This window comes from Rhipicephalus sanguineus, chromosome 3 (assembly GCF_013339695.2).
Source record: "Rhipicephalus sanguineus isolate Rsan-2018 chromosome 3, BIME_Rsan_1.4, whole genome shotgun sequence".
NCBI lineage: Eukaryota > Metazoa > Arthropoda > Arachnida > Ixodida > Ixodidae > Rhipicephalus > Rhipicephalus sanguineus.
The window spans coordinates 200,368,351-200,386,591 of record NC_051178.1 but is presented as its reverse complement, the minus strand read 5'-3'; the positions used below and the strand labels follow the sequence as shown (position 1 = coordinate 200,386,591).

At 45.5% G+C, this 18,241-nt stretch overlaps 1 protein-coding gene across 1 annotated transcript; it reads right to left on the bottom strand.

Annotated features, from left to right (window-relative positions):
• Window positions 1-10,335: 10,335 nt before the first annotated feature.
• LOC119385227 (vasopressin V1a receptor) lies at window positions 10,336-11,758 on the bottom strand. The gene has a single exon (XM_037652729.2). The coding sequence runs from the start codon at window positions 11,671-11,673 to the stop codon at window positions 10,432-10,434; it is 1,242 nt and encodes a 413-aa protein (XP_037508657.1). The 5' UTR covers window positions 11,674-11,758; the 3' UTR covers window positions 10,336-10,431.
• Between the last annotated feature and the right edge of the window lie 6,483 nt (window positions 11,759-18,241).

Here is an 18,241-nt window from a genome sequence, read left to right as displayed (position 1 = left end):
ATTTTGTGTATAACGTTTCTGATGTGCGCGTGAACTGATCGCGTATAAATAAAAGAATGTGCTCATTCCAATTAAACTTCCAGTTGCGAGCCGCCGCGGTGGCCCAGTGGTTACGGTGCTCGTCTGCTGGTTCGAGAGACGCGGTTTCGATCCCGGCCACGGCGGTCGCATTTCGATGGAGACGAAATTCTCGTGTACTATGTGAAGAACCTCAGCTGGTCGAAAGTGTCTCTAGCCCTTCACCACGTGCTAATCATACCGTGCTTTTGGCTCGTAATCCCATGCCCAGCCTGCGAACATGATTACATTGGAGAAACCAGGAATTTCAAAAGATTCAGTCAGTTCTACTACATTACCCGGAGCGACGGACATTACAAGATTATTCGCCATGTTCAGGTCGCTCAATGATAACACCCACTGACTTTAAAAAAAAATATTCAAAGGGCACACGTTACAATACGAAATTCAAGCCACGCAGCGGTGAAGTCGTATCTCTATACGAGAAACTTTAATGCTAGCACAACTTTCGAGACATCTGCACTTAAGGTAAACTATGAAATGCATTGGCCTTCTGTATTAATGAGAACTAACAGACAGCAATGCCAAGGAAATTATAGGGGGTATTATTTGTAGTAATTGGAATATAAATGTGAAGAAAGTAAAGTGGACAAAAAGATAACTTGCCGCCGGCAGGGACCGAACCTGCGACCTTCGAATAACGCGTCCGATGCTCTACCACTGAGCTACGGCGGCGGTCATCTCCCCGTCCACTTTATAGGGTATATATGTGGATTGAAACTTAGGAGTGTCAGTCAGCGCTAGTCGCAGCCATGGCGGCGAGTGTGGAACACCCTTTTTTCTTCCTTTTTGGCGTCACGTAGCACGTGATCTATTTACGAGCAGGCAGCTGACCAATAATTCCTCGCATACTACCTGAAGGCATCATGTCTGCCAGAACGAGACCCTCGCTATGAATGAAGGAAAGATTACTTTTAAGGGATCGTTTTTTCTTTGTTAGACACAATATTAATGAGAACTAACAGACAGCAATGCCAAGGAAAGTATAGGGGGTGTTATTTGTAGTAATTAGAATATAAATGTGAAGAAAGTAAAGTAACTTGCCGCCGGCAGGGACCGAACCTGCGACCTTCAAATAACGCGTCCGATGCTCTACCACTGAGCTACGGCGGCGGTCATCTCCCCGTCCGCTTTATAGGGTATATATGTGGATTGAAACTTAGGAGTGTCAGTCAGCGCCAGTCGCAGCCATGGCGGCGAGTGTGGAACACTCTTTTTTTCTGCCTTTTTGGCGTCACGTAGCACGTGATCTATTTACGAGCAGTCAGCTGACCAATAATCCCTCGCTACTTTCCCTATACTTTCCTTGGCATTGCTGTCTGTTAGTTCTCATTAATATTGTATCTAACAAAGAAAAAGCGAGCCTTTAAAAGTAATCTTTCCTTCATTCATTGGCCTTCTGTGGAATACATTGACTAAACACCAACCCCAGTTCTTCCTGGTATTGAACGCCAACGCATTGATTAGTAGCCTTCTAGGACGGAACTTACATTAAGCAGACCTCCTTACTTCATTGCTCTTTGGCGTCAATTTTACAATTTCGCAACTATATATGCTATAAAATAAAAAAAATATTCGTCGTGAGTAGAAGCAAGTTAACGTCAGAAATAAAGAATAACTATTTTGAAGTCTGAGAAATGTAACATTCCATTCAACATAATTGTCAGAGAAATTGGCGAAACCTTTCTCAGTAACATGATCTTTAACAGTTGTCGAAGACGGCCGTTGAATATTTCTTGCACCACGCTTGGCACCTGGCGGGATCTAAGCAAACTATCAAAGCCACTAGAGTTGTTTGTTCGCCCCTAAACGTTGCTTCCATCATATTCCAAATGTCTTGTTGCTTCTTCAAAACAGCATCAAGGCGACAGAGCCATTGCTTGTCTGGCAGCGGCTAACTGCTATGGATATGAGCATATTCGTCAGCCTCAAAGTATATCGGGGTATTCAGAATGTCTCGTGAAGGTGAAAGAGCATCATATAGTTATTGGAATGCGTGACTGACGGTTGTATTGAAACTTTCCTGGCTATTAAGCTTATTAAGATCGCGAAACTCGTACGGGTGTCGTGTACGGCCGCCGGCACATGAAGCCTGATCAGCCAACATAGCTCATTTATATTGCACTGAGAAACTCCCAATGCACGTCATAGAAGTAAACAGTCATCACTACTCGTAGTACGTTAGATCACGCATATGTCACTTGAACTCGCCATTTACCGAGCACACAGTCACAACACTGATCATGACAAGCAGCCCAACTCCAATTCGTACGTGACAGGCCTGTAGGAAGATTAGTCTGTTAAGTACGTAACAATCATGTAGCAAGTATGTAGATCGCACGGCATAGTAATTAAGTGCGCTCCCAATCTGCAGCGACCGGCTTGGTGATGAAGATTGCCGAGGAAATCGTCGCCGTGGGTCAGACTCCTGTTCCGGCTGAGTTGGTGGACGCGTTCAATACAACAACGGAACCAATAATCAAAATGCTTGTCTCACAAAAGGTACGTGTAGGCACTAATAGAATGTTGTACATCGACTACACCGTGGCCTTGATCTGTATGTTGACCAACCATCGACAACAATCACGCTGTAGCTAACGTAGCCCTTGTAACCCGCCACGGTGGTCTAGTTGTTATGGTGCTCGACTGCTGACCCGAAGGTCGCGGTATCGATTGCCGGCCGCGGCGGCGGCATTTCGATGAAGGCGAAATGCTTGAAGCCCGTGCCCTTAGATTTAGGTGTACGTTAAAAAACCCCGGGCGGTCGAAATTTCCAGAGCCTTCCACTACGGCGTCCCTCATAATCATATCGTGGTTTTGGAAAGTAAAACCCCAACGATTATTAATGAAGCTTTGTAATGGAATACGAGCAAAATACGACCAGTATTACATGGGATCGCCCGCGGGCAGCATATTTCACCCCACTCCGTTGTGCCTTGTCGCTCCCGTATAGGAGCCATCGAATTGCGCATTATTTTTAGAATGCTAACTTGTATGGAACTTTGTATAGCAGTAACGAACTGCGGTACGGACTGTAGCAGCAATCCAGAGTCATTTATGATGATATCATGAGGGCAAGGTACAAGGAAGCTGAAAGACTTCGCAGCACTGTTCACAAAGGAAATAAACAACAGCCGGCGACTAAGCATATAGATATAAAGCACCCAGAAAAGTATGCTTACTGCATCTCTTAATTTTTAGAACAGTCTGCACTGCTCATGCAGTTCTACTCTCAGTCCGCCTGATCGTGGACTAAATGAAGTGCGTCGGTAATATTGAGCTGTTTTGATAGCGTGTATAATCTGCTTATGATCATTGAACAATCATATTTTAGCCCAGTGGCAGAACACCGGGGTGTGAGAAACGAACACTGCGAAACGTTGTACTGGCGAACAAAAACACGGGCAAGATGAGCCAGTTGTGTGTCTCTTCATATATTCTGTCCGTGTCTTTGTTCGCCAGTACAATGTTTCACATGTAGTGTTCACCAGAACCATCCAGTTCAGCTGCCAACGCTTCTGAGCAACGATTCCTGAAAGCGCTGCACCATGATCTTCGCGCTTTTACCATTCGCAGCACCGGAGCCTGTACGTGTTCTCGGACAACGACGTTCGCCAGTACAGCCTGGATGCCTGCGAGGAACGTCACTTGGAGTGCATAGCCTGCGTGCGGGACCCATTCTGTGGTTGGGCGGATACCCGCTGCCTTCGTCATGTTGACGGGTGCGTATCGTTTCAAATAGGGCTTCGTGAATATCCTTATAATCCCACGCACTGTTAAAATAAAGGCGTTTTTGCGTTGCCTCCTATAGACTGCCGTCACCGCGCTACCATACTTTCCACGTGTTAAAGCGTCTTTTGCTTCCCTCAGCCGGGATCCGCCGCTTCTGTTAATGAGATCACCGCACGGCAGTGCCACAGCGCAGCCAGCTACATTTTCAGCGGTGGTAGTTGACGATAAGCGGTTGAAAGTCACAATACTTTGGCCAAAGGATAGGAGTATACGTGGAAATATTAATACCTTAGCTCCTTACGCCTTCTCAAATATCCACCATAACTGCCACTTGGTGCCCGTGCTAGAACGCAAGGATAGACATTATTTTTTATGAGACACAGTGGTACGTGTGCCTGCAGCCGATGTACTGAATTAGGATTACTGCCGTTTGCTCATTGTTCTTTATGCATATTTCCAACGACTTTGTGACTACGACTTACCTCTTTTTTGATAGCATTTTTGTCGTGATGCGTTTCAACAACTGTTTAATGTTTAATTACTCGTGAACCTTCCCATCATGATCGATTCGTTTACGCAGCGCTCCGAACTTAGCACATCCTTCTTTACAAGTGCTGCTACAGTAAGGGTGCAATCTCGTTTGTTACCCGTTCGCCAGTGTTTTTGCGCCACACGAACACTTAGGCACACAGAAAGCGTTCATGATCACTGGGTTACGTCGCCGATCCTGGTCAGACAGAAAATGATTCCATTTAGAATACATTACATGTCCGTTGACAGGCAACGTTACCGAGGAGTTTTGCAGCACATGTAGTGCAGGCGATAAGGGTGTACGTATCCACTTTGACCACTTAATCTTCATTGACGTCTACCAATTGTAAAACGAATTCGGTCAAAATTTTTTTGCAGCCGCGTATCTGGTTCGTCCTGCGAGTCAGTCTGTGTAGTAAAAGATTTTCATCGCCTGGAGTCTCGCCACACGTACTTCGGTCTGATCGATTGTATAGCTCATTTGGTTCGATACCAACGGGACGGCTTTTACACCCGTCTATCGAAGCACGTTTTTTTTTTTTGTTTTCCGAAGTTCAATATATCTTGGTCATTTGTCCTTTATGCGCTTTATCAGCGCAACGGAAAACGTTTCCGTTTGAGTAAATGCATTCCCGTTCACATTTTGGGAACCCGCGCACAGAGGCAAATTTCATTTGTCCCATTTCTTTTTAGGCAGGCACTAGGATGGCGGTCCTATGTACGTCGACATGCACTTTCTGTCACGCAGCGCAGCAGTCATCCGTTCGCATCGTCCATTCTGATCCATTTGTACGAGGCTTCCCGAAGCCCACCGTTTTGCAGCGACACACAATTCCATACACGTAGTATCTCCCTTTATTCGATGTCGGTGTGCTCGTCAAGGAACCAACGTCATGTTAGATTTACGTCGCTGTTCACACTAGTCATCCTTTTACTATATCCTACCGCTTTCTCCCAGAAAAAGAAAAAAAAGTATGGAGCTGCCGTAGAATATGTAGCGAAAATACGGTCTCTAACGCGAATGGTTTTCCTCTCGCCTGTTTGCGTGGTCTGTTGTTGGCGGCCGACGGTCGACTTACTTTAACGACGTATACAGGATGTTTCAGCTAACTTGCGCCTAGTATTACAAAAACAAACACATGCGCTACGCGTATGAAATTGGCCCAGTATTGTTCTGAGATGTACGCAGCGCGTCAGGATATTTTTTCTCATCCCGCCAAACTGGGTAATTAACAAAGATTGCTTAATTGACCTTTGAAATAGTAACTTTAACGAAAAATATTAAACAGAGAAGCTGTAAAGTTTGTTCAGCAACGTCTGATTATTTCATCTATGCTAAGATAGCTGCCCTTTTTAATTTTTTTCAGCTTTTCTTTAGAGTGCGAGAAATTAAAATGTGTACTTAGCGCAAGTGAGCTGAAACACCCTGTATAAAAGCGCTGGCCCAAAGGAGACGCCTATGTAAATATTTTCATTTGTTGAGCATGTGGGACTATACGCAAGAAATTATTCCATTCCTAGCCGAAAACTGTCACTGTATTCAGTCGTTATATTAGAGCCGTGTATACGTATGCCTGTTATTTGCGGCAAAGGCACTCGTCACAAACATAACCTATAGCGGATGTCCTATGTGGATCATTTATGGAGTCTATAGGTCTCGTAAATATATTTCCGTTCTCGCGAACTGTCAAGGGAAAGACGTTTTTGCAACCATGCCAACGTTGGTCAATCCCACAATCAGTAGTTATCAGCCAGGTAGTCTTGCCACACTGCATCAAGACCAGCTTAGCGCTATATGAATACATGTGTCGTTTAAAATCACCCACCTGCGTGAGCAACTGTTCAGAGTCGCCATAAATGTTTTTAAGTTCTGTTACATGAATATCGTTTATACTCATAGTGTCTTGAGTTTGGAGCACTCATTATTGTATGCTACACGCATGCTTATGAACGAAAGGAGGAGAATTTTTTCGAGGCACTCGATTCTTGGTTAGACACAACCAAATGAATCCAACAGATAGTTAGGCCAGGTAAAGCACAGGGGCCATTAATTGTCGTCTTTAACTGTATTGTACTAATAATGACGTACATTTGAAGTAGACGAAAAATTACCTTTTCTTTCGGTGGGATCTGAACCCACAACCTTCGAATTACGCATCATTACAGATTACGCGTCATTACGATAAGTATAGATGAAGCTCCGGCTATCTGAAAGGCGTGCTGAAGCCGAAATTCACCTGTGTATAAGCAGCGCTTGCTATAGAAGCGTGTTCAAACGAAATGACCCGTGTTTTTGACGATCACGACGCACAATGTGTACTGACTGCGCAGCTGCTCGAGCGAACCCGCACTTTTGGTAGAATTTCAGCGTTGTTCACGAATTTCCGGTGTGTAGCCACTTCGGATGGTACTGTATAGATTTCTCGCGATTTGTCAAATGTTGCAAGGTTTCTAAAGGAGTCTGCGAATGTGTCCATGTGTCGAAGGCTTACAAATGTCGTTTGCGAATTACTGATTATGATCGCGAAGTCACTGATGTGCGTCCCTCTTTCTTTTCAGACCGGCTGCTACCACAACGAGAACGTGTTGAATATATCAAGCTACGAGCGTCTATGATTTTCGCGCTCGTATTTATGCTTTTATGTTGGCGCCAAATTTACGAAGATTAACGTCGTCGATGTCCGCCTGATGAAACGAACGCCTTTTTTTTTTTTTAGTGCTCTCGCGGGAATTTTTTTATTCTGCTAATTCAAGCAGTATATATATGCAGAGCTGTCCCGAAAGTATCTTCCACGGAATTCACGTTGCAAACGCGAAATTGGACCGGGCACCAAGAGGTTGCCATGAAGTCTATGCGAATAACGATTAAGATCCTTGGTGCGCGGCGTTTATATTGTGGCTTTTATTATAATTGTGGCTGAAAAACCATATGACGCTAAATAACATCCTCGTTTGACTTCTGTATGGACAAGGATATATAATCGTCTATTTTTCATTTGTCGGCAGAGACAAAGGTCATTGCCCTCAGTCGCACTCTGCGTGAGTTCTCTAGCGATTTATTAAGGCGAAAGCCTTAGGTGCCTCATCAAACACGAAAATCGACTGTCGGGGTCGGCATTCCTCGGCGTCGGCGCCAACACGAGTGATGAAAAAAAAAATCACCACGTGATGACCTCAATATATGACGTCATCGTGACGCCACAGGTCGCCAAAATTGTGCCGCCATTATGGCGTCACTATGACGTCGTCACGTGACATCGTCGCTTGGTCAAAGGGGGGTCGATCCCGGAGGCAGTGCAAAACCAGGTGAGGTGCAGAAGGCTTGCACTGCCTTCGACCCTGGAGGCATTGCAAAACCACGTTAGTTGTAGAAAGCTGTCGAAGTGGAGCGGGGGATCGATACATTGACTGAGAAGAAAAAGAAGATGTCTTTCGCCTCATCACACACGAAAATCGACTGTCGGGGTCGGCATTCCTCGGCGTCGGCGTCTTAGGCGAATGCATAAGGGACCCTGTGAGTTTTATTTCTGCTGTCCGAGCTAGACGGTGTAAGGCAGGGCCCGATACGCGCCTTCAGGGGAAGTTGCGGATGGCGATCTTGGAATCGCTCAAGATGAGTGTGGTAGAGGTGGAGGAGATGGCCCGGGAAATGGCGATGCATGGGGAAAAGCTTTAGGCAGACTAATTTTCTGTGGGGACCGGCGAAGAAACGACTGGCATAAGTAAATATGTGTTATTGTACATTTAAAATAAACGCACGAAACATTTAAGGAAAACGTTCGATGCTGCGACCACTCAGTCATGAACGCAATGCTTTGGAGCGAAGTCACGAAGAACGAACAAAAAAATATGTTCATGATGGTGTATTTGTCGATCTCTCATCGGCTGCTCGTTCTCCGTCGCTATTGTGCAGTTGTTAAAGCGACGGGCTTCTTCACTGAGGGCGGTTCTTTTAGAGAATGATAGCAAAAGGGTTTATGAGCAGACGCATCGCAATGAGCAAAATAAAAGAAAAACAGCTACGTTTCCTTGTGACCAGCCGGCGAAATCGATGTGTTTCTAATTCTTGCGTCTAGTGTGGCAACAAGGAGAACGTCTTGTAGGATGATCAATGTATACCACGTTAGATCGTCCAGTAGGAGCGATTGATTTATTGATTGTGTATTTGACCTTGCTTAACGTAAAAGGACGAATAAGTATTAGATATTTTGACGTGCTATAGTTTAGAATTGCCAGTAAATTGAGCAGCCATTATTATATTCTATGTTAACACTCTTATGGGAAAAAGAAATTTGAGAGCTAGCTACACTATACCAAAGGAATGCCTATCAATAATGAAGTGTGTTCCTCGTTTTTTCAGCGTGACGGTCTAGTGCGATAGGTAGAAGTTACGCCGAATGTGAATTGTTTTACAATGATTGGGCGCTTGCACGCTGTTTGACCTAATGTGAACGGACTAGGCGTTAACTCTCCGGATTATCAATATCAATGGATATGCCCTGCGCATTTCCGCAGGGCATATCATGAGAACATAAAATATATACTGAACAATCACATCACAGCTCAGTAGAAACATATTTTACGAGACCCACCAAAAATTATTTTATTCATAAAATACGTGTACAATACATTTCGCTGCTCATGACTAAAATAGTGAGCAGTATACAGGTACAATCACCCATAGGCGTGCGCACGGGGAGGGGGGGGGGGGGTCATGGGGTCGCCCCCCCCCCCCTTAGTCAGCTAAGAGTTGGGGGGGGGGGTTCGTGAAGTCTATTCCATACATTCACTTAATAGGGAGGGGGAAGCGCTACGATGACCCCCCCCCCCTGAAGGGGAACCCTGCACACGCCTATGCAATCACCCGCAGAATGCTTAGTCGCTGCTATCGATAGAAGCAAAGAAAGCAATAAGCGAGTCATCTGGAACGAACATTAAACTATTTCAGTATATAAACACGTGTTCAACGTCAGTAAATATTATCCCCATTGAGATTTCAAAACATTAACCTGTCCATAATGACGACAGTTCTTTGACCTCGCACTGGAATATTTTGTATAAACACTGTAGCGGAAACTCCCGTTCTGAAACTCCGAGCATTCTGCGATCTTTTGCAAATGGTTTATGCAGTTGTACTCAAATAGAAAAAAAGAAAGAAAAGCTGTTATGACAACCCTTGTAGATTCGGGTTTATGTCTGGCATAACCTTTGTGGAGCTATCATTGGAGCTATCGCAGAAAACAGCAATTGTAGGAAAATAACAACATTATGTCTCTGTTTTTGTGTTGCCTTTGCTTTTAGCGCTGGAACTTTGCCTTGCGTCTACACACTAACGTCATGTATGCGGCAACGTTGCACAAATAAGCAAGGCGGCGCGTAAGCAACCTCCTTGAGACGTGCGACACCGGTAATTTAAGCATTTGTGTAGTGTAAAGACGTGCACCTGGTTTGCATTTCAGCCTCTGAGAAGCCGACATTGGTACCGAAGATACGCAGCTTCGTACTGGCAAATGCCGATACATTTGCTCTGAATCTTAGAACTCACCTATAAACAGCCAGTATTTAATTGGGTCTTTCGACATCATCTCCCGATGTTCTGTCGGCGAAGTTGTATTCTTATGTCTTTAATACATAAGGAGATAGCAAGACATCTGGGTAGAAGTTACAGATTGAAATTTGGATGAAGCTGAAAAACCAAAAGCTTCCAGAACCTCATACAACTTTTCTTTATTTATTATCACGTTGTTATATTTCTACCAAAGCTTCACTTTTGATTTTTGTGCTAGCATTTTTGCAACCAGAGAACGCGAAGATTTTATGAACATGTGCGAATATGTTTAGGTCTGCGTAACGCATATTTTCGCTTCCGCATTGCGGTGCGATTGTGAAGTGCGGGGTTCTGTAAGGCTGAGCAACCACTGTTGGCTCTCGTTGTGCAGTAACTGCACCTCTTGGTACGTTGATGCGCTGAATCTGACGATAATATATGCACTTGATGATATTAAGTTCGCTACACAAATTATTCACTTCCTCGTCTCCCTCATACTAAGAAAGAAAAAAAGAGACGAGACACGTGCTACGAGCAAGCAGCTAAAGGCATTCTCCCAGTGGTGCCATTCTGTCTATTTCCAGGCCCTTTTGCTGTGCTTCGCCGCACTGGTAGTTGTCGGGTGAAGGAAACATTTTGACCGTCGGCGAGCGTCTCCTGTTGCGAGTCTGCAATGTCGACCAGGCGGTGCGAAAAGTGGCAGTGGTTCGTCTCGAGCCCGAAGAGCACGCCAGGCGGCGCCACAGGACGCGCACGTGGGCGTCACAGCCGAAGGCGGCAGCGCCGCCGTTGAAGGCCAGAAAGACGTACGGGTTGACGGCGCTGTTTGAGGCTGAGATGACGCCAAACACGGCGACTATGTGAGGTCCGAGCGATACGTTCTGCGCGAAGGCCAGCAACATTTCCTGCACCATGTAGGGAAGGTTGGTCACAAGAAACGCGACAAATATGATCGCCGCCATCTTGAGAGTTCGCAGGCGCGCCTTGGGAAGAGTAGTACTGCTGCCCTCGGCACAACCGCCGCACGACGCAGCGGCAGCGTCACCTCGCTGCCGGTTAGAGGCGATGCTGCTTATCTTCCACATTCTGTACAAGATGCACGAGTACAGCGTCACCAGAGCCACCAGTGGAAATATGAACACCAGCGTGAAGACAAAGGCCATGTAGGCCTGACGCGGAACCACGGAGTCCTGGTAGATGTAGAAGACGGAGGCACAGTAGCACTCGTCCCGTATAACGACGAGCCGGAACATGAACGCATTCGGAAGGGACGGAACGAGAGACAGCAGCCAGCAGACTGCGACCAGCGATCGAGGTTTTGGCGCCGGCGCCAGCGGCTTGCAGATGGCGTAGTGGCGGTCCACCGCGATGCCGACCAGCATGTACGTGGAGGAGACGAGCGCGAATGTCTGGAGCACCTTGAACAACCGGCAGGCGGCGTCTCCGGCGACCCAGACGCGGCCCACGACCTCCCACACCAGTTGGGAACTCATGGTGACTAGAGTGACGAGAAGGTCGGCGAGGGCTAGGTTCAGGAAAAGCATCTGCGCCTTGAACATTCTGTGCCGCCGCGATGTCAGCAGCCGGTGACAGACGATAGAGTTGCCAAGAAGCGATAGCACGAGCATGACGCTGATGAGCGCAATGCGTAGCGTCTTGGCGTAATGTGGACCGAACAGATCTTCGGCTGTGACAGGCGTTTCCGACGCCGTCTCGTTGTCGGAGACGGACAGTTCTTCGAGTACGGACGACATAGTGGTACTATCAGCACAGTTGCCCGGCATAGATGTTGGTCTCGCCCCATCACCACCGAGACGGGCCACAATAAATGGCGATGAGCTGCGCTGACGAACACCTGTTGAGTTTACTGGATACCTCCACCTTTTTGCCACGTGGCCTTCTTGCAGCGCTATCGGCAAACGGGACCCTCCTTTTTAGTCGGTACCTGCATGTCCTCCGTGAATCCGATGCAAACCAGACTCGGCTGCTTCATACGATGAAGAGGATGGAAATCCGGCTTTGGTTTTCCTCTTGCTTCTGCTGGTGATCGCTTTTATGACTCCATGGTGTTTACGTTAGTATGCCTGCAAAAGAGAGCAATTTGCGTAGGTGAGTATTAATGAGTTCAGGCAAATAGTACTGGAGAAAAACAACCTAGGCAGGACTGATTAATTAATTAATTCGTTTACAGTATAACATAGTATATGTATAGAACTGAACCCGTATCTTCCACATAAAACGAGCTGTTTTTCTTGTTACTAATGAAACTACCCCAGTGGCTATGCTATATTGATCCGACCACTTTCCTGGTCGTTCGTGTACAAGTATTTTTTTTGTCGTTATTGTCGGTCGCATTGCGCAGTTCTGGGCCTGCATTCAGAAAACAGTTTTTACAATATAATTATCCGTAAGAAAGAACTCAAGTAAGTCGTGAACGTGGGCAATTAACTAGCGAAGAGAAGCGCCCAGTGATATGGTACATTTACCATAAAACTAAAATCCTTCTGAATACGGTTTTTAGTTGGACTACAGAATACGCAGACCGAATGCACAAGAAATCACAATCCGTAAATATTTACTGCCATTGGACGGCTGCTTTCCTTAATTATACGTCCCACATGATTATAGATTGAAATGGCGTTATACGGATGCGAATAAAAAAAACATGGTTGATCCCTCCGTCATAGGAATCGGGATAACACCATAGTAAAGCGTGCCCTTACAGAAGTAACTGAATGTTTACTGTACATTGATATAAGAGAGTTTGAACAATGTTTATTGATGTCTGGCAGCACCGTTTAACGTGGATGTACCCAATTTGATGATTGATGGCGCATCTTCATCCCGACGATTAACTTCCATGCTAAATGATTAAACAAACCCTTGTGGTAGCTCTAGTAGTTAACAGTGAAAGCGTAATCAGAGAACGAGGTGTGATAGCCAGAAGAGCGTCGCATATTGGACGCAGAACTTGGTCGCCATCCCGCGGCATATTAAAATGTGATCGAACACCACGGCCGGACTAGAGGGAAACGCAAAGCGCGTCGTGCCGCCCCGGTATCCCGGCCGTGATTTTTCTCGAGGCGAGCGCGGCGAGCGAGGAACGCGGTGTTACAGCCAGGTGAGGCAGGCACGCGTCGCAGATCTATTTTTCGTTTGGATTAGCGTGATGATATGAGCGAGGCCGACGCTTTTACGACGCTTGCGCTAAGGTCGCCACCTAGAGGTGTGTTAAGGCATTGACAAAATTGAAGTGCTATTGAAAACGCACCGAATGGGACGGACGTGTAACGCGTTGCAGGTGCTAATCGCGGAGGCCGTAGTAATTACGAATTACTTTACTTTGCCGCTCCCAGAGGGCAACACCACCCCGCCGACCGGGAGAATGGTAGATATAAAAGGCGCGTTTGTAAAGCCTCTGGAGTCTGTGACCGTGGCGCAGTTCCTAACACTAAGCTTGAAGCTTAGCGCGGATGTATTTGTTTTTGTTTGAATGTTACATGACCGTGGTGCAGTGGATAGCGTGCCCGGCATCTGATGGTGCGGACCGAGCGGTCGTGGATTCGATGCCCGCTGACGGAACTTTTTTTCGTTGCCATCTGATCCTGTATATCTTTTCGACGTCATTTCCGTGACGGAAATACGTCACTGAAATCTTGGTCGACCCCGGCATAAAACACTTTCGTGTTAAAAAAGTAGGGAGGGGGGTATGTGGGGTAGGCTTAGGACGGCGTCCTTCCCTATAATAAGTCTTTTAGTGAGTATATTCTTCCCAGTTGTGCTAAAATGTATTAATAAAAGAAGGACCTATGTAAATACGCCTACAACGCGACGCCGAAATCAAAGGAAAACACGGCGCCCTTAGCAGTGTGATGTATAGAGAGGGCTAGGAGCGACGGTTCTTCGATGCATTAAATCGGGCTTGCGAAGCGTTGACTCGGCCATACGAGGAATAAATAGAATTAACTGCTGTTCGTGAGCGGCCGTAAGCACAAAAATAAAGTGCTTTTGTCGAACACGTGCCCAACTCATCTTCGTCGTTCTTGGCTGGCTCGGTCTATAATTTCATTTTTGTCGAGTCAAAACCAGCGAGTGGGTCTTCCCCACGTGGGGCTCATACAAAGAACCAGGATTTTCACCGCTGAAAGTCATTTACACTTTAGAAAGCAGCGGGAGGATAATATAATAGGGCCACGTCAATTACGACCGGGTTCTCATTTGACTGAACATGTTTTGGCGGTGGCTCTTTTTTCTGTGCGTGCCTTAGTGAGACAGAAAGTGCCGCTTCCGGTAGGTGTGCAGCGTAGCCTAAGCACACGCGGAAGGCAGACTACTCCATCACAAAGAGCCCATGCGCTGCAATCGAAGCTATTCAGCTGGCAAGGCTTTGCCTTAGGAGTCGCTGATTATAAGAGTTCTCCCTTTGAAGACAACGCTAGGGGAGCGCTTGAGTCTTCTGGAGAACTGACCACGTGTCTCGCGCTCTTTTCAACTATGAAGTTGACTTCCTTTAATACAGAGACGAATTGGAGTGCGTGAGCACTTTTGTCAGGATAACTTCATTTTTCATAAACGAACGTCAAAGAAGTGCTGTTAGTGAGCTTAGACTGCTAAAGCCGCCTTCGAATGTTCTCTTTCTATTTCCGTGGCTCAAAAGAGTAAGAAACTGTAGCGGGAAAAATTGGGGCGAGCTCTTATCATTCAGTTCTGCGAAAATAACTCAGAAATTAGAGCATGGCGTCACAAATTACGTGGACTTTTGAGCCACTTTCGAGCAGAATAACTTCCTAAATTCTCGTTCCTTGGCTGAGTCTTAGTTACTTTTGGATTGCAATGTAATTATCGATTGCAATGTAATTATCGAGTTGTAATAAATAAACTAGCTCGCATAAAATTGATAACGTTTCCTGGAGGGAACTGGAGCAGGAAGAGTGACAGGCCTCGGATTGATTGTATACGTGTCTATCACAAAATAGTCTTTTCATATGGGTTAAACGTTTTCCTTAATTACACTGAAAAGCAAGAGTTCACCTAATGTAACGCTATCTATAACAATATCAGGTCTTCACTGGAGTCGCAGCTTGGATACGTTGTTATTCCGTAAGAAAGACTAAAAAGCGCAAAATGGGCACAGGAAAAAAAGAAAGAAAGAAAGAAAAAAGGCACGGGTATGGCACAAGCGCCTATGTTTGTACTGTAAGCGTCTTTTTTATGTATATATCCAAGTAAGCCTTTTTTTTTTTAACTCGTTTCCGGTTAAAATCGCTCCTTTTATTTTGATTTGACTTACCTTTTTTTTCCGCTCTCCTCTGGAACTTTTTAAAACAACTACCTTTGGGCAGTAAACCTGCCAGATGCCATGTGCGTGCTGGCAAAATTCTTTGTCATTCAATAAGCAGTTTCTCTGGCTTCTTTCCGTCGGAATGCGACAAGCGCAGACAAGACACGAGCGTACCAGGTAGGGCTGAACAGCCCAAATAGGCAGCTAAAAGTAATAACCATAAAGAAAACACCAAAAGAGAAAAATCTGGACTGCTGAAGAACGCGAGAGCAGCGCCTTGACAGGAACGTGATGGATAATTTATCATCGAAGACATTTTGAAGCCTTCTTTGTTCCTCATGTAGAACGCTTCTGCTCAGGATGTAAAAAGAAAGAAAGAAAGAAAGAAAGAAAGAAAGAAAGAAAGAAAGAAAGAAAGAAAGAAAGAAAGAAAGAAAGAAAGAAAGAAAGAAAGAAAGAAAGAAAGAAAGAAAGAAAGAAAGAAAGAAAAGCATGCACTTTTTTTTATTCCAATCAATTACTTCTCACCTCATGCGGTGCAGTGCGAGCACGAGTGACAAGGCCACACTCGAAGTCATAACAACTCATCGTGAAGCTCACGCAATTTTTTTGTGCGTATTTTCCGGAAATCTGTCACATCAACGTTTACACTGAAATGAATGGGATGCGTGTAAAGCCATTGTCTTTCACCGCTCCCTTCATGTCGCCTCTTGACCCCTCTCCCATACCCCGCCCCTGAAACAAAATAAAAATAAGTTGAAAGAGAAAAACGAAAGTGAAATTTGGGAAAGCAGACTTGATCAATTTCGCTTAAATGTCTCACGGTACGCTACAAGCAAAGCCGATAAAGAGATCCACGAGTGTATAAAAGAAGGACTTAAAAAAAAAAGAAGTGTAAGTTCCCTACACTTTGCGACTGCCATAAGTTGCCTTGACATGTAGCGTGCGCTCCAACTGCTTCGACTACCCTCTTAAATTTTATGAGGCGCGTCTTAGAATTTTGCAAGAAACAACTGCAACAACAAAGCTGTTCAGTGTAAAGCTCGAGAAAGCGCGAAATATGCTTTTTTTGCACGTTCCATGTACGAGCAGTTCTGAGACGGTAATGAATAACAGCAATTAAGGTAGTGGACTGATAGAGCTTGAGGAAAAGCATTGCAAGTACTAGCGCTAGAAAAAAAAACCGTGCAGAAAGGAAAACAACAGAGGAAAAAGCAATTCTAATAAATCAGAAAAAAAGATAAGCTGCGGACATATATGTTGATGTTTCATGGAATACATCCAGAAAGAAACAACCACATTTAGTACTAAGAATTACTAAGCTTCCGAGTTCATGATGGTCATGATGCGGTGACACAGGGCACAGTGTCACCTCATTATGACCGCCACCGAATATGACCTATTATGACGCATTATGACTGGCACCCGTAAAGAGATTATGAGACAAGCCATGCTCGCATGGACAGTAAAAGCAGCATTTAAATGTAGCGACGTGAATGCTTACGATATTTCGCTCAAGTACGTTTCATTCACTTCCACCACATGCACTGACGCCCACTTCCGGCTATTGGTTTGCATGCCAGATGATAGTTTACGTGCTCAAATGTCGAATGATAATGATGGAAAAGTACAGGGCCAATGGCAGGTGTCAGCTAATTCTCTGTTGCGATGATGCTAGGCTCATTAGCTTCGTTTCATTTGCATATTTGTCAACTCATGCTAGTTTTGCTTTTCGTGGCATAATAAAAATATGGGACAACTTACGCCCTCACTATCTCAATCTTAACACAATGATCGTAACAAAACAGGAGAGAACAGTACAGAACAGGACAAAACACAACAGACACAAAAGAACGCCACGGAAACGAACAGAGAGGAACACAAGAGAACAGCGATGGTGATGGCAACAACTATACGACGACCAACCAGCCGCGAGTTGAGAAATTTTTCATTCATTTCTTCCTGAAATTTTCTACCTTCGCTTTAATACCACTCCAAACTTGACTGATCCACTGTCGTGGATATGCGCCCCCACTAAAGTAAAATGAAACGAAACGAAACTTTCTCTTAATTATTCCTTAAAATCGTAACGTATGACTTCAAATTATTGTCTAAAAGTACGGGTGTCCACTTCTTGGCCAATCCTCCAGTGTGGGTGCGAGCCGCATTAGAGGGTCATTATCAACATCAGCGTAATCACCACTGTCTTGGCAACAGAATACCTCTTTGCATATACCTCCTGCCGCGTGATTCTGGCCCATCCCACTTAGTGGATACGCACCCTGAAAAATAGTTCATCATCAACGCAATCATCAACATCTTACCGCTTACGGGACGCATAGCGCATTATGCACCGTTATTGGACTAACGCTCGTACTTCCTGCGTGCTTGAAAGCGCGCAGAGAATGGTCGTGCCGTCTGTCACGTACAGATAGTGGGCACGCGAATACGAGAGCGATAGAGAATAAGCAAAAAGGCAGGGCACTGAAACAGTACTGCAATATCCGTTTTGCTACCCCTGCAGATGCGCTGTGGGAGCAATTGTTATCGCGAAACCGACACCTTGCTATCGCGTCTCGCCGAGTGTCCCGACACGAGGAAGGAAGCAGAACTGCTAACCGGGGGCACGTTCTCCGGAGACTATAGGTGTTCGGCCGTGTTCCTATCACGTCTCATCCGCCGCACTGCGTGGTGGGAGGATTGTGCAAAAGCGATCGCGAATGCATGAATATTGGGGACATCATGGTGGTGGAAGTAATAGGTTAATGTGCCTACATTGCCTAAACAGATACGTTGTGATTATTCACCCTGTCCATGTCTTCGATGCGCTTTGGTTAGCTTGGATCAAGATATGCCTGCGGCCCCTTATAGAATACTTGAAAAAAGAAGAAAACTGAAGACTTTGTGGGGCTTACGTGTTTGTACACTCTTGATCAAATCCTGGCTAACGCATGCCCTGTAGGCGGGACTCTTCAAAACTCAGGAAAACTCCCGGCTATAGTAGGCCTTCGAAAAGGAATTAGCCGTGACAAGTGTATATAAAAAACGTGCACCCTCACCGCCGCCCTATA